General features: G+C 43.6%; 2 protein-coding genes across 3 annotated transcripts in view; one reads left to right on the top strand and one right to left on the bottom strand.

The window, feature by feature from the left end:
* Nucleotides 1-27,414, top strand: part of LOC139800087 (collagen alpha-2(I) chain-like) — a 217,060-nt gene that overhangs the window by 156,854 nt on the left and 32,792 nt on the right. The gene's annotated exons all lie outside the window — the stretch shown is intronic.
* FAM168B (family with sequence similarity 168 member B) lies at nucleotides 5,012-26,826 on the bottom strand. 2 transcript variants are annotated; one of them, XM_071751719.1, is made up of 7 exons: nucleotides 26,598-26,826; nucleotides 19,976-20,056; nucleotides 17,054-17,137; nucleotides 13,348-13,490; nucleotides 12,289-12,466; nucleotides 11,199-11,328; nucleotides 5,012-10,174 (listed from the first exon to the last, which is right to left on the bottom strand). In XM_071751719.1, exons 2-6 carry the CDS (start codon nucleotides 20,043-20,045, stop codon nucleotides 11,216-11,218), a joined length of 588 nt encoding a protein of 195 aa, XP_071607820.1. In that variant the 5' UTR covers nucleotides 20,046-20,056; nucleotides 26,598-26,826; the 3' UTR covers nucleotides 5,012-10,174; nucleotides 11,199-11,215. The 2 variants fall into 2 exon arrangements, with proteins under 2 accessions (XP_071607820.1, XP_071607819.1); XM_071751718.1 differs by lacking the exon at nucleotides 26,598-26,826 and adding an exon at nucleotides 22,029-22,148.

The following is a 27,414-nucleotide window of genomic DNA, read 5'->3' as shown; positions in this document are numbered from 1 at the left end:
CAACCTCCTTTCAGGGAGTTGGAGAGAGTGATGAGGTCTCCCCTGAGCCTCCTCTTCTCCAGCCTCAACACCCCCAGCTCCCTCAGCCTCACCTCACAGGACTTGTGCTGGATCCCTTCACAGCCTCCTTGCTCTTCTCTGGACCTGCTCCAGCACCTCAATCTCCTTCCTGAGCTGAGGGGCCCAGAACTGGACACAGGACTCAAGCTGTGGCCTCCCCAGGGCTGAGCACAGGGGCAGAATCCCTTCCCTGGACCTGCTGGCCACGCTGTTCCTGAGCCAGCCCAGGATGCCATTGGCCTTCTTGGCCACCTGGGCACACTGCTGGCTCATGGTCAGATCTGACTGAGCAGGACCAGCTGGATGTACTGAACTGTAGTGAAATGAGGCAACCAAGTGCCACTAATTACCAGGGAGTGGGAATGAGCTTGTGCTAAGCCCACCTGTGCCTGATTAAGATGGGCCCCAACTGCGCATGAGCTCACCTTTTATTGGCCCCCTCACCCTGCTCATGCACAGGGCCCCCCTAATCAGGCACAGGTGGGCTTAACACAAGCTCCTGCCCACTGCCTGGTAATTAGTGGCACCTGGTTGCCTCATTTCACTACATGGAACCCCTGGTGTTAACTATCCATGTGGCTTTTGCCAAGTGCTTGTCCCAGTTTTTAGAAGTTCCACCACCTTTCAGGTAGTTTTTAACAACCCATTGTACCTTTCCATCTCCCCTGAGGCTGGTGCATGAGGGGGGACATGGTATCCCCAATCCATACCACGTTCTTTGGCCCAGTTATTTATAAGAATATATATTTCATTTTTTTTTAAACGAGTTCCATTAGCTGACTCAATTCTTTCAGGTGTCCCATGTCACCCCAAGACTCATTTCTCTAGGCCCAGGATGGTGTTCCAGGCACAGGACATGTTTCCAGCCATCCTCTACTTGCCTCCACCACTGTAAGAACACAACCCTCACCCTGGTGGGTTTGAGGCAGTGACTTGCCAGGCCTCCCCAGACCTGTATTTTGACCCCCTCCCTTCATCCCACAGAGGTTTCAACTTTTTTTGCTATAAGCACAAAAGAGCAGCACATCCAGCACCAAAGGGAAGGAAACCCTGGGAAGAGCTGCTGCCTTCCTGAGCTTTTCTGGAGGCTGGGAGGGAATAGAATCAGAGAATCATAGAATTGGCTTGGTTGGAAGGGATCTCAGAGATCACCAAGTCCAACCCTTGATCCACTCCCCCTGTGGTTCCCAGCCCATGGCACTGAGTGCCACATCCAGGCTCTTTGGAAATATCTCCAGGGATGGAGAATCCACCCCTTCCCTGGGCAGCCCATTCCAATGGCTGATCACCCTCTCCATAAAAAAATTCTTTCTAATGTCCAACCTAAACCTCCCCTGGCACAACTTGAGACCTCTTGTGCCCTCTTGTCTTGCTGAGAGTTGCCTGGGAAAAGAGACCAACCCTCCCCTGGCTCCAACCTCCTTTCAGGGAGTTGTAGAGAGTGATGAGGTCTCCCCTGAGCCTCCTGTTCTCCAGGCTGAATCTGCTGGAAATCTGCTCCCTCCTTCCCCATCCCGCCCCTCCCAGAGCCCCAAAGCCCTCCCCGAGTTCCTCCTCCTGAAACAGCCCCAGAAAGCCAGTGATTTACAGCCTGAAATGAGCTCTGGGAGGGGGCACTGGGAAGCTGGGATGAGAGGAAAAGCAGCAGCACTTGATGGTTTCTGACATCCTGAGCAGCTCTTTCTTTCTTTTGAAAAGAAAACACAAGCCTCAAGAATTCTCAGAAAAAGGCAACAACTCCACTTAAAGACAGCCCAAAGGTTAAGGTGACAAGGGAGGATATTTCGTTGCAGGGAAACCTTGCCTTAAAATCTTTCTTCTAGAAAGTATCTAAGTATATTTTGCATAAGTTTATAGCAGATCTACGTATTTTTATAAATCTACACAAGATTCTAGCCTAAAATTCCTTAGAACTGTTTTTTTTCTGAGTTAAAAATTGTACTAAGAAGCTGCCGTTTTGTTGCTCTGGACCCAGAGTTTCTCAGTTTCAAACCAAAAAAACTTTTAAAAGGGCTGAAGGAAAAAAAAAAAAAAGAAAGGTACAGATGAAATCTCCTCTGAAGGAAACGAGCAAAGAACTTTGTCACTGCTTCTCAGTAATCCCTTAATTAACTTAATTACCTTCCTACTCTGCACCGAGTGTTTAATTTATGCTTTTTCAGTTCATTTGGAAGCCCCAGCTGATGTTTATAGCAACGGGAAAAGTTCTCCCTGTCCCTGGAATGTCTCCCTCACGGGGGGGAGGGGGGGAAGCTGTCCCAGGACACGCAGGAATGGGGGACACGGGGGGGGTCCCGGACCCTCCTCACCTTCACGGCGCGGATCCGCTCTCTCTCCAGAGCCCGAACTCCGCCCCTGTCATCCCCGAACCGAACCGGGGAGGGGGCGGGATTGGGCACCCCACCCCGCAGCATCTCCCGTGGGAGGGGGCGACACATCGCGGGTGTCCGCGTGGGGCGGGGGAGGGGTCTCGGGGGGGTCTGTAGAGGGGGTTCGTGGGGGGAGCACTGCGGGAGGTATTGGGGGAGAGGAAGAGATCGATGGGGGAGGCGTTCGGGGGGTCCATTTGGGGTATTACTGGGGGGCTCCGAGGGGATCCACGGGGGGAAGAGCATGGGGAGGGCTCCATGTGGGGAGCACTGGGAGTGGGGGTGCAGTGGGGTCACCACCGGGGTGCTCCATGGGGGGGGAAGCATTGGGAAACCCCACTGGGGGGCTCCATGGCCGGGGGGGGAGCATTCAGGGGGGTCCCAAGGGGGGGGGGGTCCAGCGAGGCCAAATCTGCTCCAGCACCCCCAGACCATCCGGGCTGTGAGGGGGAGGGAACATGGGTGTGCACAGCACAGCCCCAGGCGCATCCATTGCCCTGATTTCCCTGGGGATGCCACTTGGGGATCTGACGCTGGGAAATGTCCCCACACAGCAGGACCCCCCCTCCTCATCCTTCCCTTCTTCTTTCACATTTGGGGCTGGAAATGTAGGGAAACGAGGCCGAGCCCATCACCGTGGGGTCAGTTCTGCACGCCGGGGGCTACCCCTCTCCCAACACCTAATCCCCCTTCCACCCCACCCTTCTTCATTAATATTCCCCCCAGTAAAGCCCAGAGAAATGAATTTTCGGGGAAAAAAGCGTCCTTTATATCACTTAAACAACCGGGGATGTGGATGGGCACCTGGGGGCACCAATGGGCACCTCCAGCTCTGTCACCCCCAGACCCTCCACATCCCCCTCCCCACTAAGGGACCCCGAGGTCCCCGCACTGGGACGTCCCCAACCCCTCCATCACTGAGCCTCCCCCCGCCCCGAGACCTCCCCCGCCGCCTTCCCTGACACCCTCGCCCCCTCCCAGGTCCTGTCCCCCCCTCAGCTCCCGCCCGTCCAGCGCCGTCTGCTCCAAACCCAGCGCTGCCCCCGCCGCCATCTTCCCGGTGGCCCCTGGCAGCGACGCTTCCGCCACGCGCCCAGAGCGGCCACCATGGGGAGCTCCAGAGGACGGGAAGCAGCGCCCCCTGGCGGCCTAGTGCTGATCCGGAGGACCTCCAGGCTGCAGGGCTCGGAGCCGCTTGGGGATCTCCGGACGCCCGGGTCCCTTTTTCCCGGGATTTTGGGTTTTTTTGGGTGGAAAAGGGTAAATAAACCGCGGAGAAGCAGCCGCAGGGCCCCCAACCTCCCCCCGGTAACCACCACCGAGCCCCAATGGAGCCTCTCGGGTGCTGTGTCGCGGGGTTCGCCCACCCGGACCCCCGTGTGCTCGTCCCCAGGGACCCTCTGAGACCCCAGGGACACCCTGACCTCCTTGGGGGACACACTGAGCACCCCAAGGGCCCCCTGTCCTTTTTGGGGGATCCCCTGAACCCCCCCCAGGGACCCTCTGTCCTCATTGGGGGACACAGTGACCACCCTAGAGACCCCCTGTCCTTTCTGGGGAACCCCCGAAACCCCCCAGGCACCCCCTGTGCTCGTTGGGGGACCCTCTGAACCCTCCCCAGGGACCCCCTAATCTTTTTGGGGGGATCCTCTGAAACCCCACCCCCCCCAGGGACCTCCTGCCCTTGTTGGGGGAATACCCTGAATCCCCCATGGACCCCATGACCGTTTTGGGGGACCCTCTGAACAACCCAGACACCCCCTGTCCTTTTCGGGGGAGCCCCTGAGCCCTCCCATATCCCTGTCCTGGTTGGAAGGGACCCCGTGCCCCCCCGTGTCCCCTCCTCACTCCACACCCCCCACTCCCTGCCTGCTGGGCACCCCACAGACCCCACACATCCCCCAGACCCCACACATCCCCCAGACCCCACTCCTGGCTCCCTGGGTGCCCAGAGCCCCCCGGGGACCCCCCCCCCACCCCTCCCCTTCCCCTCGGGGTCCCTGCCCAGCCCAGGGGTCACTGCTTGTCCCACACCAGGGGCACCCTCCTGATTTTTTTTATTTTTTCCCCCTTTCCTGGAGTAATTCCCCCTCCGATCCCATGGGGAAAGCTCCTTCTCTCCCCTCTCTCTCAGCTGTTTCTTTCCCAGCTGCAGAGTTGGAATCCAGCCCTGGGACATCCAAGGGGGATGCAGAGGACCAAGCAAAACTCCTCCTCTGCTCTTTCTCTCCTCCTTGGGGAAAAAGACTGCAAACAAACTTTGTTCTGGGGGAAAAAAAGCTTTTTTTCACCTTCCCCCTGAAAAAAAAAATAAAAATCAGCACCTGGCACCTTCCGTGGATCCACTGCCTGCTCCCTCAAGAGTGTAAAAAATATTTAAGAGTAACTCTTGCCTCTTTTTTTTAAAATACCCACTTGAAGTGACCATATCAAATCACCACTGAAAATCAATCTTTTTTCCTTTTTTGGTGTAATGAAAAGTAAGGGAAGCAATGCTCGGGATTCACCTTAAAACACATTTTTGAGAGCAAACAGAAAACACATTTTGAGGGTTTTCCATACAATGAATAGACCCACCCTGCTAAGCAACACAAGTCAATCTTTATTGAAAACTGAAGTATTAATACATAACAATTCTTGTTACAATAAACGTGCTTTTAAGAATTTAAATCTGAGCTCATCTACTCATTGAATTGCATAAAAAATAAAAAAAGTATGAATTTTCACAATTGAACTGGCTCAGAATGGGATCTCCACTCTGTGTTGATGCAATTGTTCAATGCAGGAGTGAGTGATGCCATAAAACTTATTTTGGAAGACTACATTGACCTAAACTTAAAAAAAAAAAAAAAGTACCAATACAACTGTTTGCAAGACAGTTTGGTTTTTTTTTTTCTTTAAAAAAAAAAAAAAAAAAGTCATAAAAAGGAAACCTGTGTCTATTTCATAACAAACATGGAGAACTATTACTGGGGCCTCTTGTACTTCCATTGCATGCACTCACTTTTTCAAATCTTAGACATGAGGGCAGCCAATAATAGCATTACAAAAAAAAAAAAAAAAAAAAAAAGTAATTCACTAACAAATCCATTCTACTAAAAAACAAGTCTGTACAGCAGCCAGCTAAAAAAAGCTTTCCCAGTTTGCCTGCTAAGTGCCCAAAGTCACAACAGTTTTGAAAAGTCATGTTCACTTTCTAGATGTTGAAACTTCAGAGCCCAGAAATTTAGAATATTAAAAAAAAAAAATAAATCAGAAAGGGGCTCTTACTACATGTGGAATCCCAGTGTTTCAGTGTTCTGTTCCACACACACACACACACAAGAAAAGGTTTCCTTGTCCCCAGATCAGCACTGTCCCTTCTCTCCTGCCTACAAAACACACCTCACTTTCTCCTGAGTGTACCCAGCCTGCTGAGCTCTCTCACTGCTTCAGAGGAAATCCCAGAATTAACTTGATTTTTGGTGAGGCTGCTGTCCAGAAATCCTCACTTCACTCCAGCTGTCCCTGTGAATTGGCTTTTTTTTTTTCCCCTATCAAATCATCCCCGTGGGGAGCTCAGAAGGGGTCAGAAACACTCAGCAGTGACAACAACCTCAGTGAGCTTCAACCTTTTGTCTTCTGCCAGGTGTTCCCCAACACCTGAATCTCTTCACACAGGGGTGGCTCATGACTCCAGCCCATGGGGTTTTGCCTCCTGCACAAACTGCAACCTGGGCAAAGTCCCCCCCTACAACCCCTGCAGCTCTCCCCCTCCTCCCAGTGCTGAGGCAGCACCAGTGCTGCTGTTCCCAGTTGGGAGGTTTCACTCCTCTGGGCCATGAGACTGAAACCTGGAGTTAAGGGTCTTCTAAACCCCCCAAAAATGGTGAAAAATACCTCTGCTTGAGCACTGGGGAGTGGTTCCAAGGGGATTCTTCACCATTTCTTGCTCATTTCTTACTACCAGAACGTCCCCTGGAGAGCAGCCAGTGGTGAGTACCCTGCTATTCAACTGTAGCATGAGCTGTTGTCAGACAACACCAAGACATGGTGGTACTTAGGGGTGGTGGTGGTGGTTGGTTCTGTCTTGGTTTGATGCTTGGTTTTGGTGTTGTTTGGTTTTTTTTTTCCCCAGTGGATGAAGGACTTCAACTAAAATAAAGGTTTTTTTTTTCATCTACCACTGCATCTAAGCATTTACCTTGCATAGCACACTAAAAAAAAAACCAAAGGAACTCAAAATGCTTTCTTGAACAGTATTCCTGGATGTCTCCTAAAAACTTCAAACAGGAGATGGCTACAAGAAGCATAAGGAAGATCTAGTAGTAGGTTCTCCATTTTCCTTCCTAGTGTTTTGTTAACAACAACCATGCTACTGACTAGGGCTACACAGATTTGGTACCAATCACTACCCATTTTTCCTTTGCTGCTGCTCTATTTAAAAGATAATTTCATCAGCTCTCACTGATGCAGGGAATACCTCAGGTTTTAAAAAATACTTTCAACTCAACACCTGAAATTTGAATTAAAAAAAAAAAAAAAAAGTTTCTTGGACTTCTCTGTTATTGCTGCAAACAGTTATTTTCAGTTCCAGGTTTAAAGTAGTACTTTTTTTTTTTTAATCATATAAAGCTGCCATAAAAATTTTTGTTTCCTTTTTTTTTTTTTTTTCTTTTTTTCTTTTTTTTTTTTTTTTAAAGAGAAGCTTGATCTGAAATGTCTCTACTGCACTAGCTCTTTTCATTTGCTGAGGAGCTCTAGTGCAAACACATACTGCTTATTTATTTATAAAGGAATTCTAAATAGGGAATGTTATATAAAAAGCAGGAGAGAATGTTTCATAAGACCCTCACTGTGTAAACTCCTATTTAATGATGTACAGTTTCCCCCACTGCAGTTGGATATCCATGCTTTCTACTATTTGTGACAAAATACCATTAAGATAGTTATATATACACATATTCCCCCCCTTCCCCCTGCACTGTGCTTTTGGTTACTTTCCATATCAACTACTGGAGACATGCTCCACTCTTCCAGAAGCTTGGAATCAATCACAACTGGAAGGTGTGGTACCTTTCTAAACAGGTACAGTTTCCCCCCCCCCCCCCCTTTGTGGATGAATCCCAGGAGAAAGAAAAAAAAAAAAGAAAAAAAAAAAAGAAAAAAAAAAAAAGAAAAAAAAAAAAAGTGCTCAAGTGAGACTGCCTAAATGTGATGGAATATTACAGAGAGCCCAATTCCAAGATGATATTTAGGAATCTTGAAGTTAGAGAAAAATCTATAGAAGTTGTATTCATTCCTTAACTATTTACCTATTGCAGCATTCCTGAAAGTTCTCTCCTATGATTTTCCAAGCTTTAGTTGACTGGGTGACAAAAGCTTGTAATTCCCAGCTTCTCTCCACCACAGCTCTGTCACACCTCAGCTCTTTGTTAAAACCATGCTAAGACAACAAAAGGTCACTCTCTACTCACTAAAATGGACCAATATTCACTGTACTCTCTGACAAAGCCAAGCTGCAAACCTGCTACAACAAAAGGAATTGGGAAAGACTTCAGTGAAACAGTACAGATTCCACTAAGTTTGTCTGGGGTGATTTTCTGCTCCATATAAAAAAAAGACACAGAAATCCCTACATAAGTGCTCAGAAGTTTTGAAAGGACTTATTCCAACAGTTATGTTCAAGGGATAAGAAATAAGGGGGCCGTCGACTGACAGTAATTAATGCAAAATAGACCTAAATTTTATTTAATTATTAAAAAAAAAAAAAAAAAAAAAGGGAAGTACAAAAGACATTGAGTGCTTCTACTGTAAATAGTAAAGTTACTGAAGGCTCTGACCACCAAGGTGTTAGAAAGGTACAAGCCTCCTACCAGGGCTGAGTACTGGGATGGCAGCATTAAATCAGCACTGATCTTACCCTGAAGCAGCTGCCAAATCTGTACAGGTGCAGAACACCCCAAAACAAAGCACAACTAAGTTACACAACTTGAAAAAATTCACTTCTGAACAGAAGAAAACCTACAGAATAACAGGGCCTTATACACCTCAGTGAAAACGCTGAAAAGGGAACATCTGATAACCATTTATGGCATAATTTATTACAGGCAGAATGCATTTAAAAAAAACCCAAAAAAAAAACACCCCACAAACCACAAAATTGCATCCTTCTGGAATTGTAAGCTGAGCAGGTTTTAAGAAAAACCTTGATTTTATGTGCAATATTGAAATTTAAAAATTTAAAATCTTTCCCAGAACAATTTTGGTATACAAATGGGTTCCAAGGCTAGCCCTTTATCCCCACAGCATTTGCTTTGAGGTACTCTTTAAAAATTGAAGTTGAAATAAAGAATATATCAGAAGTGATGCACTGCAATGAAATGCTAACCTGCAGTCAGTCTTATTTTACATGCTTCCAAGTGCAATTCAGGAAGTAAAAAAAAAAAAAAGGAAAGTACTAAGCTAACACATCAAAATGCTATAAAACCAACAAATGGCTCCTACTTCAATTGCAAATATTTTCAGGAAACAAAAAAAAAGAAAGAACATCTGTTTGAAACCTCTATATTCTGGCAGCCCTACTACAGCATTTCCACAGACCACACTGCAAGTAGCTAACAAGGAAATTGTGTTAGAATGACTTGTTCCCCTCTCACACACTCATCAGGCACACAAGCTTTCCTCAGAGTAACATGCAGCTCAGCTCCTCCTGTCTGCTGTAGAGAGCCCTAGCCCTGCTGAGTTTCAGGAAAGCAAGTTAGATCAACTGCAGACACGTTTGCAACTGACTACTGACTACAACTTTTGTGAAGGAGAAAAAATAAGGTGGATTTCCTCAACAGAGAACTAAAAGAAAAGTGTTTTTTCTATCAGCCTCACTGGCAGTCTCACTTTGCCACAGCTTGCATCAGGTGAAAGTACTGGATAAATATCTCCCCAGGACATGCAACTCATCCTGCAGGTGATGTCACCTCCTACTATTCCTAACAGTCAGCTTTGCCTCAAGGAAGTTTTGTTTTGTTTACTGGCACACAGCAGCTGTTACCTCTGTTGTTTCATTCTGATCCTTAAGAACCTCTGTGTAACACTGAACCCATGCAATGCAAATGAAAAGGTTGAGAAGGAAACTGGTGTGGGGTTTCTACAGCTTGTCCTACTCAGTTTCCAGTCACCCCAATTTAGCAGATGAATGTGAAAAGAATACATCAGCACTTAAATAAAAAATACATCCCTCTGAAACTGGCAACTCCACCAGCCTGAAAAAGGCTGAAGCACTTATTTAATGTACAGGATGGTATCAGAGAAAGAAACTCACTGTCATGGATCTGCCTTTGAAGACCCTGCATACATCACAACAGTGCATTGGTGATACAAGTTGTAAAATACTTTTGGGTTCCTTTGGATTTGCATATGATGGTTTTTGCATCAGTCACTGCAGGTAGATTGAGCAAGCTTTGTTTTTGTGTTTTTAACATGCATTCAACTAGATACGGATCAGAATAAATTTATACTCCCTTTTTTATCATTATAATAAGCTAAAAAATTGCAAGACAGTCCACAAAACAGGATTTGCTTTAAGACTAACTGCTGGAGTTCCAAGATGTAAGATATGCAGCACTGGAAAATCTTCAGTGATCAGGAATTAGTAGTGTTTAGCCAAGTGTTGAAAGCATTCAGAAGAAAAGTCCTGGTTGGAGGCATGAGGGCTTCAGCACCAACTTTTAAACCTCAGTTTCTTGATTGCATATCTCCCATCTTCAAACCTACATTAAGTGGGGGGGGGGGAGAAAGTAGGAAATATTCAAATAGTATTTAACATAATTGAGAGAGTGGCAGAACAGCCTAATCCTGCATGCACCACTCAGATCCACAGGCTTCTAGTTAAAGAATTTACTAGGTTGATTTTCTCCTGCCATGCCCATTCCAGGTTTCTGCCATCACCAGTGGTTTCATCTTCAGTACAAGGTATTTTATGCTCAATTTCATTATCAGCATTTAAGAGTTTGGTCATAAATTAAGTGGACTAAAAGTGAAGTTTTCTAGCATCTGGACTGACAAGTCCTTATTTCCACTGAAGCTGTCCTTAATTTATGCAGAAGTGAAGATCCAAAAAGCATTTGGCTTTGAGTCAGTCTAACACAGATTCTGCTCCCCAAATCCATCCCACCTCACAGCAGAATCCAAAATTCAAGCCCTTCTCTTGAAACCCAGGATCTAAATTTTTGTCCATACTAGAAACAAACTTTCCATTCTCCCTGCAAGAAGGATGCCCTGAGACTTACCTGAAACAGAGGGAATACCTGAAATTAACCCAAGGTTCTGTATTTGCTGATTCACCCTCAAAACAAGGCCCAATACCTTGCCTACACATAAGGCCAATCAAAAGACAAAGTTATGCACACTGCTTCATTCACACAGCACAGCAGTGCTCAGTCCAAGAATTACCAATGAATCTGAATGAAGCTGAAACACTGAACATGCTGAGTCCCAGACATATTTTCATAAGCCAACATTAAGGCTCATTCTTTCAGACTCAGCAATCAGACACCACTAAAATGTTTCATGATTTTTGAAGATAGGGACTGCAGAAAGAGTCCCACCAGACTTCTCTCCTTTGCAGGCAACACCTCTTACATACAAAGTAACTTTTGTGTATTCTTCCTTAATTAAAATGCTGCAGAAACACACGGGGCTGCTTACCTTTGGAAAAATTTCCCCCCAAAATACCTGTAATGCTGTCATTTGTAAGAAATGATGAACTGCATTCAGTTTAAAGAGGTAACTTACACTGACTGCCAGGATGATCACCACTGTGGGGGCACATAACTATAGGTTGGTGTTCCTGGAGCCCGATATGTGGGCATAGTAACTGGATGAGGGGCTACTGGAGTTGGGGAATGAGTTGTCAACAAAGTACCTAGGATGAAGAGAACATTTCAGTGAGAACAAATTTTAGTAGAAAAAAAATAATTAATGGCAGAAATAATTTTACTGATATATCAGAATGAATCAGTTCTTGCTGACATGATTCCAGACAGGGTTTTACAGGCTAAAGGGCTTCAGAAACAAGCAAGCCAAAGCAGCAGGGTCTTACCAGGCTCAGTCAAACAGCACCTTGCAGAAACACACAGACCTGGGGCAAGCTTGCCCACAGCCCCAACTCCCATGTGCCACACAACTTCCCTCATTTTGAGAAGATGTGAAATTACAGGATACAGTTGGTAAAACAGACAGCAAAATCTGAAAGCAAACTCAAGGCTCTTGTATTAAATTATTGAACTGAACATCCTCTGAGTGAATATGGACATTTCTTTGAGAGTTACTACTCACTGAGTAACCAAGCACAGCACCTCTTCATAAACACTACCACTTAAAGAGTGCAGCATTAGGAACTGGATGCCCTTAACCACTGCCTGATGCAGAGGAGAGCTGGAGGTAGTGCCAACACAGACAAGGCTGTAGCTCAAAATCAAAGGGCAGCACCAGGAGGCCTAGGCTGAGAACCCTGTATTTTCCTCAGCTTTTAAGAGGCTGCACAGAAAAATGTACTGTGAGATGAGGAAGTCAGGCTCCTGACACTGATGGGAGGCAGAGGATGCAACAGGAAGTGAAATTCCATAGAGATTATAATGAAGAATTATTTTACCATAACACTAGTATGTAAAAAGAGGATGTCTCCATCCTTAGAGATGAAATAATATCACAGAGGGTGATCTAGATGGACCTGCTTTGAAGATACATCAGTCTCTGCTCATCCAAACAATTTTATGATTCTGGCAAGTATACCTCCAGCAGCTTTCTGCAATGCAGTTGTGTTCTGTCCCTCTTTCCAAGGAGAGCTTCCTCAAGAAAACATAAAGCTGCTCAGTTCACATACCTGCTGACATTGCCATAGTAGTCCCAGCCACCATGCCCATGGTCACCCCATTTCCTCGGGGTGGTGGAATTGGAGCAGGATACATAGTTGCTGGCATACCATTAGGCTGCACAACCGTGGTGTGGTGGATTACGTGGGGTGGTGCTGCATATAAAGGCTGTGTGTAGTAAGTGCCTTGCTGTTAGAGAAAAAGGAAATTGAGTCATTAGTCTGTCTGCTGGGAAGATAGAGATTCAGGAAAGATGTCTTCATTTATTGTAAAAGTGCTGTTCTAAAGATGCAGTGTATTTACAGCCCAAAACATCTGTTTCAACTATTCCAGCTGTGTCCCACTAGCAAACTTTCTAACATTTAGCTCCTGTGTAAGACATTTAGGATAACAGGGAGCTTTGTAGAGCTCCAAAGATGACTGTGCCTTCAACAGTAAGGGGCTCATTTGTCAGTCATTTCTTTTGTTTCTGATCTTTTCAGATATTAATCCATGACAGAACTTCTCACTTCACCATTTTTTGTTCAGCTGCAAGGCTCTTTGATAAATCCAAATCCATGAAGCAGATCAGACAAACCTTGTTGTGTACTCATTAATTCCCTTCAGCTACTGCCTACATGCCAGGCAAGTTTCCTCAATGCAAAAAGAGGCTCAAGCTTCTCCAAGATGATGCTTACTGACGTGGCTTAATTCTATCATTTCTGATAGTTTTCTGATAGCACTGAGACATGGTAACTCCCTGAATCACAACAGAGGCTTCCTTAAATAAAACACAAGTTTGTCAGTTTTGGACAATATTAAATGAGGTTGCAGTAGTTGCAGCATCCAGCACCCATTTTTGGACCATTTTTAGTGTTTCTTCAAAGACTGAACACATTACCATTAAGGTCATGAGAGACAGAAGGTAAATGCATACCCTGTGCCAATCACTGCTTGAGGGATTCTTACTACAGGGAGCTAAAAACTCTCTCCAATCCATGAGAAAACAAATGTTGAAGTCAGGAGTTGAAGCAGACATTACAAAGCAAGCAACACACTGTCCCAAAGCTGTTTCAGTTCTGTTCCTTTACCTGTGCATATGGATTCTGCTGTGGGTAGGCACTTCGGACTGGGTACACAGCAGTCTGGTAGGGATTTGGTGATGAAGAGTATGGTGGCACTGCACCACTAGTGGGTGAGCAAGATACTTTGTATGGGGTGCCTGGTGTATAACCTGAAACAGAGTTAAATCTCCATTAAAAACATGAAAAAGCAAGTGTCAGTACACTGCTTTCTCAAGTAACTGGTGACATTTTCCTCTATTTCCCAATTCCTTCATCTTCCTGGGAGTACCCAGCAGGATACTCTCAATATCCAAGCACAAGTTCTGCCATTGCCATCATACTGGGAACAGTCTGACTTCTCTGTCTCAAGTGAGCATGAAAAGTTAACTGGTTTTGCACAATTTTCTTTTCAAATCTATAGTTATAACATTAAAAAAAAAAAGTGTATTTGGATTTTTGTAGTGATATCACTAAATGCTTGGATTACACTCCTAACTGTACTGGAAAAACAAAACATTTGCTGCAAGCTCCACTCCCAAGATCATACTATGGCTTCATGGCCTGAGTGGGAATACAAAAACCTAAGCAGCAGAAGTAGCCACCAATAATAAATAGTAAAAAAACCAACATGTCCCATTCTGGAGAGAGCATCACAGCCCTAGCCAGGGCTACACTGAAAAGTTCTTGGGTCTTATGCAGGTCCAGCACAGTAGAAGACAGAACATCCCAGGATACAATTCCTATTTAGTTGGAATTGTACACAGCACAAGGAAGAAAAAACACTTGGTATTTATTAAAAAACAAAACAAAACCAAAAAAGCCAAGACTACCACAACAGAGATCAGGCTGGCTTTAAAAACTGTCTGACTTCCACCCTTCGAACTGCAAATTGCTATGAAGAAACAGGTCTACTACTTTAAAAAAAAAAAAAAACCCAAACCAAGCATTTATCACTTAGAGACACTGAAGAAATTACCACAGCACTTAGCCTGAAGTTCTGTTTGCAGAGATCCTAAGTGTTTGACTTAGAGAGCTCACTGAGGAAGTAACAGCTCTACCTTGAAGTTCAGTGAGGCTTTGCTGTGCACACCTTGCTTTTCCACCCAAAAAGATCCCCACACTATGTCCTCCTCTCATTCTAAAACCCCTCTGATACAGCTGCACAGGCAATTTATTTTCTGCTCTTGCCAAGTGTTACATCTGTGTAAAAGGGATTCTGCCTTCCCATTTAGTTTTTCTTCTCCCTTACAGGGAGCAATGATCTTAAAAGTAAACCACATGGTTACTCAAATACAGCTGTGTAACAGTTCTACAAAAGCTCTGATTCTAAAGTTACTAGTTAGAATTCTACAAATTAGTAGTCAAAAAAGTTCAAAATATTTTAAAATCCCAGCTGGACAAAGTACTTCAAAGGTGTTATCTGCCTGAATGACAAGATTTGGGCATTCTGAACTTAAGTTCATAGCTTGAAAAATGGCTAAAAATGGAAGCTATTCTCAGCTCTGAAATAAAAGCTGATTTTTTCTTCAATAGGCAATAAACACTCTAATTGCACTAGCTTTCAAAAAGTTCAGGACATTCAAAGATGTTATATGACTACTTCCATACACCTTTATTCCTTTTCCACACAAAACTGGAAAAATTATTATGCTATATAACAAAATCAGAGCATGACCAAGCAATGCAAACTAATATGACAGCACAACTCAGTCTAACAAGTCAAGAATCTTTGCCAGAAACTATAACCTTCTTTACACCATAACACAGTAGAAAAAGCCCAATAACCGGTTAAAAAGAGCTGGTCTCATGATTTGGTAAATTCATTAGATGGAGTTTATCTTGAGCTTCCTGCAGCAGAATTTGCAAACTGCAGCCAGCACTAAGACTGGATTTACCTTTCAGTTATCTCAGAGCAAAAGTGACAGCTGCTTCTCAGCACAGCTACAGAAATCCTGATGGTGTACACAGCTCAGAACCTGAATGGTTTCATTCAACCCTGAAACTCAATGGTTTATTAGCAATATAAACTGAAAATAAAAGCCAACGGAGGGCTTTGATTCCCATGCTAAGTCTTAGACCACTGCTCTCCCTTGAAGACTCCCAAACAACTCCAGTGCCAATGCAAGCTGGTACACCCTGGGTACCTTTGCACAGAGATTATACCCTATGTATAGATTAACAAAAAAAACCCAACACCAAAACAACCTTTATATTACTGAAACTTATAATATCCATCAGTTTCCCTGTCTACAACTGAAGACCAAAGACATGCAAGATCAGTACTACACTGACTATGCCTCTAAGCAGCAAACTGAACAGAGATGCAGCTTGTAGCCACTTCCCCATTCCAAGGAAAGCTACACACATGTAAAGGTTCTGCAGGTAAACACTCCTGATGACTTATTCTCTTTTAAGAAATTAAAGCAGGGGCTACAGAAAAGCTGGGGAAGGACTTTTGAAAAGAGCATGGAGTGATAGGACCATGGGGAATGGTTTCAAACTGAAAGATCTAGGCTAGGCATTAAGAAGAAATTCTTTCCTGTGAGGGTGCTGAGCCCCTGGCACAGGTTGCCCAGGGAAGCTGTGGCTGCCCCATCCCTGGAAGTGTCTCAGCCCAGGTTGGATGGGGCTTGGAGCAACCTGGGAGGTGTCCCTGGCCATGCAGGGGGTTGGAACTGGAGGAGCTTTAAGGTCTCTCCCAGCTCAAACCATTCTGTGATCCTCTGATTTCTAAGCAGTAGAATTATCAGTCCTCCTATCTTCACATAGAGAGCCTGCTTATAAAAAACAAAAATACTAAAAAAATGCTTCCCTTTGAGGAATATAACCATAATTCAGTACAGAAGACAGTGCAGGACTTGAATCTACAGCTAAGATTGAGATTAAGACTTCATATCTTAGAGGAATCTCCTGGTCTCCAGCAAAATGCCCCATGTTACAAGCACTGAACTTGAATACTGCCAACAGACTTGCACAGAGTAAGCTCCCCAGTTTCACTTTATATAGAGTATAGAGAATATATTTTCAGTTTAATAGAGGTATGTTCCTGGTTTAAGTGGAAATTACATGCTACCAACTTCAGTTTTGTTTCAAGCATTAGAACATCAAAATCATCTTCTGTTAGTAAAAGAAAATCTACATAAAAACAACCAAGGTGAGTGCTTTGGTTTCTCTTATGACTGTTCTTCACACCCCTTTTCCTAGGCTTATATTTCTCTGCTCTTAAATGACAAGCATCCAAAAAAAGCCCTACCCAATGTCCAGTATGGACAAAACAGCTTTACCCAGAAACCAGGCTTTCCAAATAATCAGTCTGTGGAAGACAATTTTCCAGACAGAAAGAAGGCAGGAAGCTGAACATGAAAGATATGATTTAAGAAAAGTATGAAAAAGAATAATTTTGAAGACAACAGGAAAAAAAAAAAAAAAAAAGAAAAAAAAAAAAGGAATCTGGAAAAACAACCAGGAGGATGCAGAGCAAGAAGAATCAAAAAGGAATCAACCTGAAACAGAGAAACCAGATAAAACCAGATTTCCCTTCTCTGAAGGTAAAAGCAGTGTGACTTCAATTTATACTCCATTCATCAGATGATTCCTTATGAGTCATATGCAAATAAATGTAAAACTTATTGTACAGCACAAGTGTTACTGTAAGCCCCTACAGCCTGTGTGTTCTTGGTTCCAAGAACTTCCCCACTCCAGCTCTCTGCCTGGACATAGCCAGAGCACATACCTGTTTGGAAGGTAGGATTTGCTCCAGGATACATATTAGGGGAATAGGCAGGAGCAGCTGCTGCATAGCCCATTGGGAAGCCAGCTGGAAAAAAAATACATCCAAGTTATTTTCTAGACTGACTGCAGTCAGTGCAGACTCTCCAGATCAGAGACATCCCAAGTAAACAATACAAAGCAGTCTTAGGCAGTCCCATTTTTTTTTCTTTTTCATTTTACAGAGGTTTGTTATTACACTCAGGTATCAAACAAACTCAGCAGTTTCAGGTATATGCACCTCCAACAAAAGGCAAAAAACAGCATTAGCAAAAGCTTCAGACACTTGGAACATACAAAGTTTATTTAGGTTGTAGTAAGTGAAAATGCTGAATTAATCATGGCTATTAATTCTTCCAAGGACTTAATTACATTATTCCAACTTGTAACACTGAGAAATGTCTGTATTTATAAAGACAGAGTTGCTATTACATTTTGTTAATAACGTTTCAACTTCTCCAGATAAAAGATTTAATATTTACATATTCACTGCCAGGCTTAAAGCTGTTAAATTTTAATCTGCTATTCAAATTTGAAGGGTTTCTATTTTGCTTTAAATCTCAGAGTCCTTAACAATTACTCCTAAATTAGGCTGAAAAATCAAAGTTAAAAATAACATACAATTCATAACAACTTTTCTGAGTGTAAATAGCTCTTCAGATGCAAATTCACAAGATACTAGTGAAAATCTTTAGTAGAGTTTTCCACATTACACAAATGGACTACTATTTTTTTGTTTGTTTTGTTTTGCTTTCAGCCCTCTGGTCTTTGTTCACAGGTTTAGTTTCCCAGTTGAACACTCTGAGCTGCTCAAGAAACAAGCTGTGGAAAATGTAACTATGACAGCATCAGTTTTAACTTGTCCACAGAATTTTAATCCAGGTGAGAACATTCAGATACTGATTCCTTGTCAAGGGAAACCCATCCAACCACCTCCAATAGGTATAATATAATAAAACCAGCTATTAAATATAAAGCAACTTCAGAATTTAAGTGTCTTTAAATAATACATTCTTCCTAGCAATATGTTCATTACTTTCTACTACCATGCAACCTGTGGAAATTCAGTTATTCTGAGCTGAGAACCTGTACCTTGCTAGTTAGGAGTGGCAAAGAAGGGAGACTTAGTCATGTAACAGTTTTTAAAAAAAAATCCTAAAATGCAAGCACCCTTTGGACATCAGAGAACATGCTTTGTGTTTATTAAATGATCTTTAAGCCTGAAGCAGGGAACAAACCTGTACCTTTCTAGTTAGGAGTGGAAAAGAAGGGAGAATTAGTCAAGCAGCAGTTTTTTAAAAAAATCCTAAAATGTAAACACCCTTTGGACATCAGAGGTCATGCTTTGTGTTTATTAAATGATCTTTAGAGCTGAACCAGGGAGCTCAGCAAACTATCCTTAACAGCATAGCATTATAGAACTTATTAAGTTGAATTTAAGTCAGCTGTGTAAACTGACTGGCTGCTGTAAGGAAGAATTCTGAGTTATCAACTTGTTGCATAACATTTAATGCACTTCTGCAATAATTTTAGTTCAATTATGTATTTTAGTTAAGCTAATTGACATCCCAGTGAAGTCTGGCAAATGTACAGCACTTGCATCATTCAGCATGTATTCCAGTATGTGTGACAGCTGCATAAAAGGTAAGAAGTTGTAGTGTTGTTTAAACTGGAATTTATCAACCTACAACAGTGTTGTAGATTTAAGTCACTTTCTAACTAAATTTAAGTAACCCTTAGATCAATGTGTAAATGGTACTAAGTACAAATTAAATCCTGGTTAATATAAATCTGTGTTTAGAAAATGAACAGAGATAAACACACAAAGTTCTATTTACATAATGCAGAAAAATCTTTATCTAAACCAAAAGAAAACCTTGAAAAAGCAGTGTGGCATGAGTACAGAAATACCTGTCCTGTGGCTGATACTAATTAGTAAACCTCTGCTGCTTGCCTTACTATAAAATGATTGTAGGTCATATAGATAAGACAGTTATGAAGAATAAAACCATCCAGCAGGACTGGCAGTTGCACAGCATTGGCTTTACAATTTATTACTGCACCATTTCAGTTTTTCAGTACTTAAAAGCACTGCAACACAGTTTGGTTTTATCCTTTATAAATACTGTTAAAATCAAGACAGGTACACTAGTTTGAGGAAAAAAAATAAAAGACCTGAAAAGTAAAAAAGAGCCAGCAACTCCAGTACACTCCCTAAACTGAGAAACAAATTTAAAAACTCAAAATACCAGTGAAAAAGTCTACTGTGAAGAATATAAACAGCACAGAATGATTTCTTGTTCCCAACACAGCCACCAACTAAATCACCAAACAGCCTCCATGTACAAGTAAAAAAAGTTTCAGTGGTTATGATACATAAAACCTGAGCTGAAAAGATCCTCCAGCCTCTCCCCGGACAGAAAAATACCCTTACCCCATAGATATCAGAAACCAAGACTGCACCAGGACACACTGCTTGAGATGCCTCAGAGGCACCAGCCCTTCTCTTTGGCTTTCCTAGAAAGTTCTGTCCAAATAAAATTTAATGCCTTATCCAGCTCCTGAATTAAATGTAAATGAAGCCTTTTCACACATGCATTAGAAGATGAGGAGAGAAAAAACCCTGAAGGAGGCTGACTCCTCTTGGAGGGTGTAATTATTAAAGCTCCTAAAATAAGCTGCTTTGGAAGAGATACTGAATTCAGCAATATTACAGCACAATTAACATGACTCTAGAAATGCCATTTTTTAAGTTTAAAAAACCCCAAAGACATTCAAATCCCAAAACAATTACTATACAGGCAAGCCAGTCATAAGTGACTATTTCTTCTTGATTACTAACAAAAATCAGTATAAGTGAAACCCATTTAAAAAACCAGTTACTTACCTGGATAACCAATTCCTTTGGCATTTGCATAGGGAACCCCAGAAGATCCAGGGCTATACACAGGATTCATGATTCCAGTAACTGAACGAGAAAAAAAGAACAAAATATTTACTTGAGTTTAGGGAAAGCTTGAAACTTCAGCAACTAAAATGGAACTGGAAGTGGGGGAAAGCCTAAAGGAAGAAAAACTAAGAGGAAAAAGCAGCAATTCCACTGCTCATTAACATAAAAACAGTAGATACAAACGAGAGTCAATGAAGTACTAAGTTTCAAAGCATCACAACCCGAAGTCACCCAGATAATGTCTCAGGAAACAAACTTTCAAAGTACTTCCATCCCCAAGAGCTCCCCCATGGCACACACAAATCTCTACCCCACAGCACAAGTCCCCAAGTGTTGGACTTTTCCCCCTCCCCATGCCATCTACCTATCACTTATCATCATTCATCAAGCTTGCTTTCTTCTGATTCCTTTCCTGAAGCATCCAGCCAAGAGATGCAAATACTTCTTTCTATTACTACTGACATTTCAAGCCTGGGATTCCAGTCCTTAAGCAGCATGAAGTTCACCATCAGCAATCCAAGTACTACAGAAGCAAATGCTTCCTTGAACTGTTCCCTTGCTGCTGAGTTCTTCAGGGCCTGACAGTTGGGTCCAGGAATTTCTGAATTTTTCTCACACCAAAAGGAACATCCAGCTAGCAGGAAGAAAACCAACTGCCCCAGTTTTACCAAGATCTTGTACACAAACACTAAGGAAAGGCAAATGCCATTTAAGATGCTGCTTAAATTTTTTTAGTGCTCTCAGGAATAGACATCCCTGCAGCACAGCTTGCAAGCAAGCCCACTATGTGTCTCTTACAAGAGTACTGTTTGTACCTCTGTAATATTTTAGAAAAAAAAAAAAATCCCTCTATTTTAACACAAACTTCAATCATCTGATTTTCTGCATCTTCACAGATTTACCACTGTTCTTTCTGCAAGTGCCCATTTTTTACTTCCAACAGCCCCCAATGGCAAACCAGGAGGGGAGACTATGAAACCAAACCTTATTAACTGCTGATATATATTTGAGTCACTGCCTCTGCTACATCTTGAGATGCTGTCATAATTAAATGAACACAGCGTGCCAAAATTTTGTAAATGAAGTTTATAAAGCAAGAAAGGGTCACAATTACACATTCACTACTTTAGTGACACAGGAAGTTTTTTAGTTCATGTGTATAGCTGCACTGTATAAATGCTGTATACATGACTGTATAAAGCACAGTTTGGTTTTCAAAGTAACACAGAACCAAATTCTGTGCCAAGAGTTTCAACAGCACCTGGTACACGAAAGCAAAATAAACACTTGTGCAGATTTAGGAAATCAGCAAGCAAATGCTGTCAGAAAGTTTACAATTTCTGTTTCTCAAACAGAAAAGGTTTCTCAAAAATGCTCATAACTCACTTGAAGAGAGTGACATGACTGCCCAGTTTCTTGGATTCCCTCTCCTCCCACTCAACAATAATAAAAACTTCAATAGAACCAATTCTATTTTTCCCAGCATAATACTTGACTGCTTATCAAGACAACAGATTTCCACCACAAATGAGATAAAACCCCACCTGCCATTTGCACTGTACAAAGGAAGTTCCCCAGAGCAGCATGTTTTACTCACCTGACCAAGAACAAAAAAAGGAGTTTGACACCCAGATCTTTGGAGATGTTCTGGTGCACCATAACCAACAGGCCATGTTTTGCTGGATTAGTATTTCACTGCTGAAAAACTTCTTTTTCCCCCCCTACTTTCTTCTGGATGTCCTCTTTTCTAAATAAGGAGTACCATATACTGAAAACTTTCAGTACATTCCCTTGACCTTTCCCTGGATTTCCTTCTCACTCACATCTCTGCTTGTCTTCCAGTGTTGTTTTTGTCACATTTTGTCTCTAAACTTACAAAAATCTCTAAGAGGTTCAAGCTTCATTTAGTCTCAGCATTTCATAAAAGTCTTAAGGGAGGTGATTACCATCCCACTCAATGCAAACAGGATTCTTCCACACCCCCATATACCTACAAACATGCTGCTATTCCTTGCAGCCTCTACAGAAATCAGGAGAAAGAAGATCCTGAACAACCTTCTCACCATTCTGAAAGAAAACCATCAAGAGCACTCCACAAATACTCACATTCTGCAAAAAAAAAAAAAAAAATCCCATTCAATTATCAGAAGCATAGATGGCTGTGGAAGAACACAGATGACTTAAACAGAAGCCAACAAGGTGCAGAAAATCAAGGTACAGACAAAAGAAAAGGTCAGCAGACAATCCATCAGATTTGATCTCAAAAGAAAGCAGAGATTAAGAGAAAGGAATTGCACTTCAATAAGGAAAAGAAAAAAACAAACCCCCAAACCTATGGCACTGGGAACCTGCAAGCTGCCTGGAAACAGTGTCAGCTTCCACTTCCAATGCATCCACCCTTCTGTACACAAACATAAATGCAACTTGGGCTCAACACCTATCAACTTTTCAGCAACTAAAATGGAACTGGAAATGGGGGAAATTTTTATACTCCTGTTTTCACGACTGAAATAAGAGCTCCACCAGCCTAAAAACACTGCTTGGAGTTTTCATAAAGCAGACACAACTGCAGATCACTTTTAATTAAAAATAATTATTTTCAGGTTTTCTCTGAAGGACCCAATATGTGTAAGTATAATTATGTAGTATTACCCAGTGGTTGTAATCATCCATTCTTACTGTAATTTTACTTGGAAGAGCATCTGATATATTGAAATATGGAACCTTGCAGTCCACTTCCCTCTAACACTTCAAGTCCACATCAAACACTTAGGAAAGTAGCATAAGGTGAACCCCCCAAAATCATGGCTTTCAACCATTTTGTTGGCATCCCCTCCAAAGCATTCTCACGGTAATGTGTATTTTACTAAGTGTCTACTGTGCACCATCTGTATATAAATTGCACAGAGCCAACTGAATACAAATTACAGGCAACAAATACTTGAAGCTACAAAGGTAAGAATGATATTTTTGCTCCAATTAAAGACTATGCAGGCATGCCTGGGAAGCACAAATGCTTCACCTTTCCTTCTTGCCAAAGCCAAACAATCCAACTCAGTTTTCATCAAGTCTGTTAAATCTCATCTTGGGACAGATCCCAAGACAATCATCCTTTTAAACCCACCTTTCAGGAAATGGAGCACAAAGGCAAGGCTGCTGCTAATGCTGAAGCCCCAGCACTCCAAATGAGATATGCTTTCTGCACACAGCTTTTTCTGCTCCACTCAGAATCAGCACATTCCTTGAAAATTCTGCCTTTAAAAATAAATTTTCAGAGCTGCATGCAAAAAAGCACAGATCAGTGCAAAAAGTGGGAAAGAAACTGCACGTTCCTCTGCAACAGACATTCACTTCCTGGATTTTTCCAAAGTTGTGTAGAAAGACTATCAGAACAATAAATATTACTTTGAGCAATTAAAGTAAGATTAATATTAATATTAAAATAAATATTACTATGACAATTCCATGGCTAGAGTTGGGAAAGAATCTGTCTTAATGCCTTGGACTACAGCAGGCTACTGTGCTTCACTAATGGCTTCGTTCTTGGAACTCAAGCAGACTGACACTAAATCATTATAATATTTAACTAGTAATCTAATGGGAGGTGTCTCTGGCCATGGCAGGGGGGTTGGAATTGGGTAATCTTAAAGGTCCCTTCCAATCCTGAAAATTCCATGATTTTATGATATTTTTTTTTTTAAACATCTACTCTGGAATCCTCTTGGAATGCTGCTTACTATGCAACTGTACAAACATCCCAGTTTCCACTTATATACAATTCCTTAAGTTAATTACCTCTTAGTAATGGCATACACTTCACCCATTTGATTTCCAGTCATAATTTTCAGTGATATAGAGAAAAAGTACAAAACAATTCCTAAAAGTCTGGTAGTTTGTAATAATAATAATACTAATAAAAAAAAATTCCACTGACAATTACCAAAGAAAACTAGTTCAGGACACATCTGTTGTTCAAATATCTGCCAATGATTATATCCTGACACAACTTTGGCCACCAAAATAGGCCCTTTGATGCATATCCCCAGCAAAATAACAGGCACTTCTGTGCCAATGACTTTAAAAAACACCACTTGCCACACCACACTGGTATTTGCAGATAGAGCAGGCTTCATTTCTCCCATTCATCCAAGATTTCAATAAAGGTCACTGAATTTTACCAGGAAGCAAGTGTCACCCCTTGCCCTAAACAGGGCACAGGTTTATGGCAGTCCATAACTCCCCAACTTTTGGGAATCCATCCCACTCCCCCGTGCTGGGACACAACTGGCACCTTTAACCCCTCAGTCAGCTGAAGTAATTTGGGGTTTTGCTGGAACATTTTGAGCAGAGATTTGCTCCATTTTCTTCCTACCAGCTTGAAGCTGAGACAGAGCACCAGATGCCTAAGACAACACCAGCTGCAAAGCAAGGAAGGCAGCAGGACTGGACCCTGGCAGTACAGACTCAGGCTGCAGAAGCACAGCCTGGAAAAGGACAATTAACAACTTTGCCTCAAGTTTTTACACAAAGCAAAATACAAAGCTGGAAACATCCTTCACATCCAAGCCTTCCTCCTCTGCTCCAGTGGCAAGATGCCCATCATAAAACAGGAAGAATGGGAGACACCTGTAATCAAGCTTCAATATTCTGTCTGGGTGCAATTTATGACTAAAAATGAATAAAGCAGTTTAAACTCTGGGAGCTTTTCTAATGGATGGAATTCTCATCTGCAAGCCTTCAGTACCCAACAGCTTGTTACAACATTTTATGTTGAATACCAGATTTTTAATACTCACACAGTACCACTAAGGACAGAGACTGTGGCAATATATTCAAGATTCAACAGATGTAGTCATGTCATTCACAGAAAACAAAGCCTATACCAGGATTTTCATGCTAAAATCCTGTTCATGAACCAACTTGATTTGTACATTAGTGCCACTGTTCTATTATCAAAAAAAATCCTTGCAGGAAAACCTTTTTTCTTCCAGGAAAGCCACTGCCTACAGAAAGATTAAGCCTGAAGCTTAAAATTTCTCTTGCTGCTCTTGCACAAGGGGTTAAAATTGCCAGCTCCAACCCTTGCATCTCCTGCACAGCTTTGAGCTTGTGAAAACCCTTCTTTCAAAGAAGTATCACAGCAAAATTATTATCTCCTCTCATTTAAGTGTCCTACAGGCTTGTCTACTGCCAAATCAACTATCAAACAAATAAAAATTATTTTTAGAATTAAGTATCACTACACGAGAAGGCACTCAGTGTTTTTGTTAAATTCTGAAACTGCTTCTGGATAAATTTTGCATCCTACAAAGCATTTTTTCGTTAAGTTAATTTTCATCTCATTCCATATTCCTTTCAGAAATAAGATGAAGCTGTTACAGTTTTTTTATTTTTTTTCAAATTGATGGAATCTCTAAAAGCCTCTTAAACCCCCTTAGTTTTTAACCTGAAAGTTAAAGTGCATAATTACTACCACAAAAAGTACAGGTTGGGAATTTTTGCATCATATGTGCATGGAAGTTATGACACAATTATCCTTCTTACAGTAAAACTGCATTACAGCAGACAAAAAGTCTAGTCAAATTAGGTAACCTGAACACACTTAAGAACAAATTAAGTCCAGCTCTTCTCCTGCTGAGAGCTGCACACATCCCCTTGCTTAAAAACTCATTCTGCAAATATTTTCAAAGCACAGATTTCATCATTTGGCTCCAAATGCTCCAGGAAAGCCCAGCCTGTGCCAGGTCTTTTATCTTTCCCTCTCACCCTGCTTCTGGAAGCCACACACGACTAAAATCTTATTCCTCTCTCCAGCTCACAGACGGAAAGGTAGCAGGGCAGATCCTACACGCAGCCCTTCGTATGCGGTTGGAGGCTGCCGATACCATTTATTTTAAAAAAAAAAACAACCGGCTGGTAGCCTCCTGACGCTCTCAATGTTCCTCAAGTTATCACCTGGACAATCCTTAACCTACAGCAACAAACCCGCAGTAAAAACGCCTCATTCAACAACACCAACACCGCAAAGGCAACCCGCAACCTCAGCAGCCCCAAAACGCAGAAGGGGCGGAGGCGGGACCCAGGAGGGGGTAATAATTCCCCCATCAGGGCTGATTCCCCCGTCCCAGGGCCCCCGCAGGCACCTGTTACCGAGCACCCTGCGGGCCCCCGCACGGCGCTGCAGGTTCAGGGCCTGCCGGGGAGCGAGGCCCCGCTGCCCGCCGCTCGGCATCTCCCGCAGCGCTCCCCGCACCGGGACCTGGAACCCGACCCGCGCCCTCCCCGACACCCAGGATGGCGCCGCCTCGGCTCCCCCCGGCCCCCCCGCCCCCTCACCGGGGTAGGGGTGGCCCCGAATCGCCGAAGGGGCCCTGGAAGCGGCGCGGTGCGGCCCGCCCGAAAGGCCGGCGGCGCAGGCCGCGGCTGAGGCGCCTGGGGCCCGGGGCTCCCTTACATAACGGGCCCCGGCGCGGCGGGGAAGAGGAGGAGGAGGCGGCGGCCGCGGCTCCCGGCAAAGCGAGGCCACCCGCGGAGCGGCCTCCAAGCGCCTCGCACTCACCGCGCTGCGGAGCTTCGTGGTTGCGGCGAGGCCGTCCCGGGGATGCCTGGATGCGGGCGGAGGGAAGCGGAGGACGGGAAGGAGGATCCGGGCGGGAAGGTCCGGGCTGTGAGGGGCGGGAGGGCAGCGACCGCCGGGCGACTCCGGCTCCTCCGCGCCGGCCGCACCGAAGGAACAACTGCGCAGCGACCCAAGCGCAGGCGTCACTTCCGCGGAAGGGGGGGTGAGGGGGGGCGGGATGCGCGCACCTTGCTCCGGGGGAGGCGGAAGCCGCCGTCACATGCGCGGAAGTCCCGCAGGGCGCCGAGGGGGAGCGGGAGGGGTCCGGGCAGGGATCTCCCCCCCTCCTCCTGGTTCTGATGGTGGGTGGGAGGCAGCCCCGCAACTCCGAGGCCTAAGCGGGCCCGTGGAGGTTTTGATCCTCAGGGAAAAGGTTCTTCTGGCAGTAAAAAAAATTGGGGATTAATTTTTCCGATCGAGCACTCAATACCCGGCGAGGAGAGGGCAAGGTGTGCGTGTGTGTGGTAAATGAACTTGGCAGTGAGCGAAGCGGCCGTGCTGGTCCCTAAAAACAAAAGAGCTGAAGCTGCGTGTGCCAGAGGCCCAGGGCCAGACAATGCCCAGCTCTGTTCAACAACTGCAAGGGAAACGTAACTTTGGGAGCATCTGGAGGCAGCCTGAACAGAGAGGATTTGTCCAGAAAAGCCTCCAAACAAACCGGGAGCCTTGGTGACTGTGACTGATGCTGGCAAGGCTCGGGCAGCCTTTGTTAATTGGGTTTTAATAAGTGTCCCTGGGCTGCACAGAACACAAAACC

The sequence above is a fragment of the Heliangelus exortis genome, chromosome 9, assembly GCF_036169615.1.
Source record: "Heliangelus exortis chromosome 9, bHelExo1.hap1, whole genome shotgun sequence".
NCBI lineage: Eukaryota > Metazoa > Chordata > Aves > Apodiformes > Trochilidae > Heliangelus > Heliangelus exortis.
Note: the sequence above shows the minus strand (reverse complement) of the source record. Positions and strands in the feature narration are given on the sequence as shown.

Bases quoted from the DNA above. Each gene is read 5' to 3' on its own strand.
- FAM168B (XM_071751718.1), bottom strand. From the start codon at position 22,104: ATGGTGAGAAGGTTGTTCAGGATCTTCTTTCTCCTGATTTCTGTAGAG. The intron at 20,057-22,028 runs GTATATGGGGGT...TTTCTCGTTCAG, and splicing joins GAATAGCAGCATGTTTGTAG to TTACTGGAATCATGAATCCT. The intron at 17,138-19,975 runs GTAAGTAACTGG...TTTTTTTTCCAG, and splicing joins CAAAGGAATTGGTTATCCAG to CTGGCTTCCCAATGGGCTAT.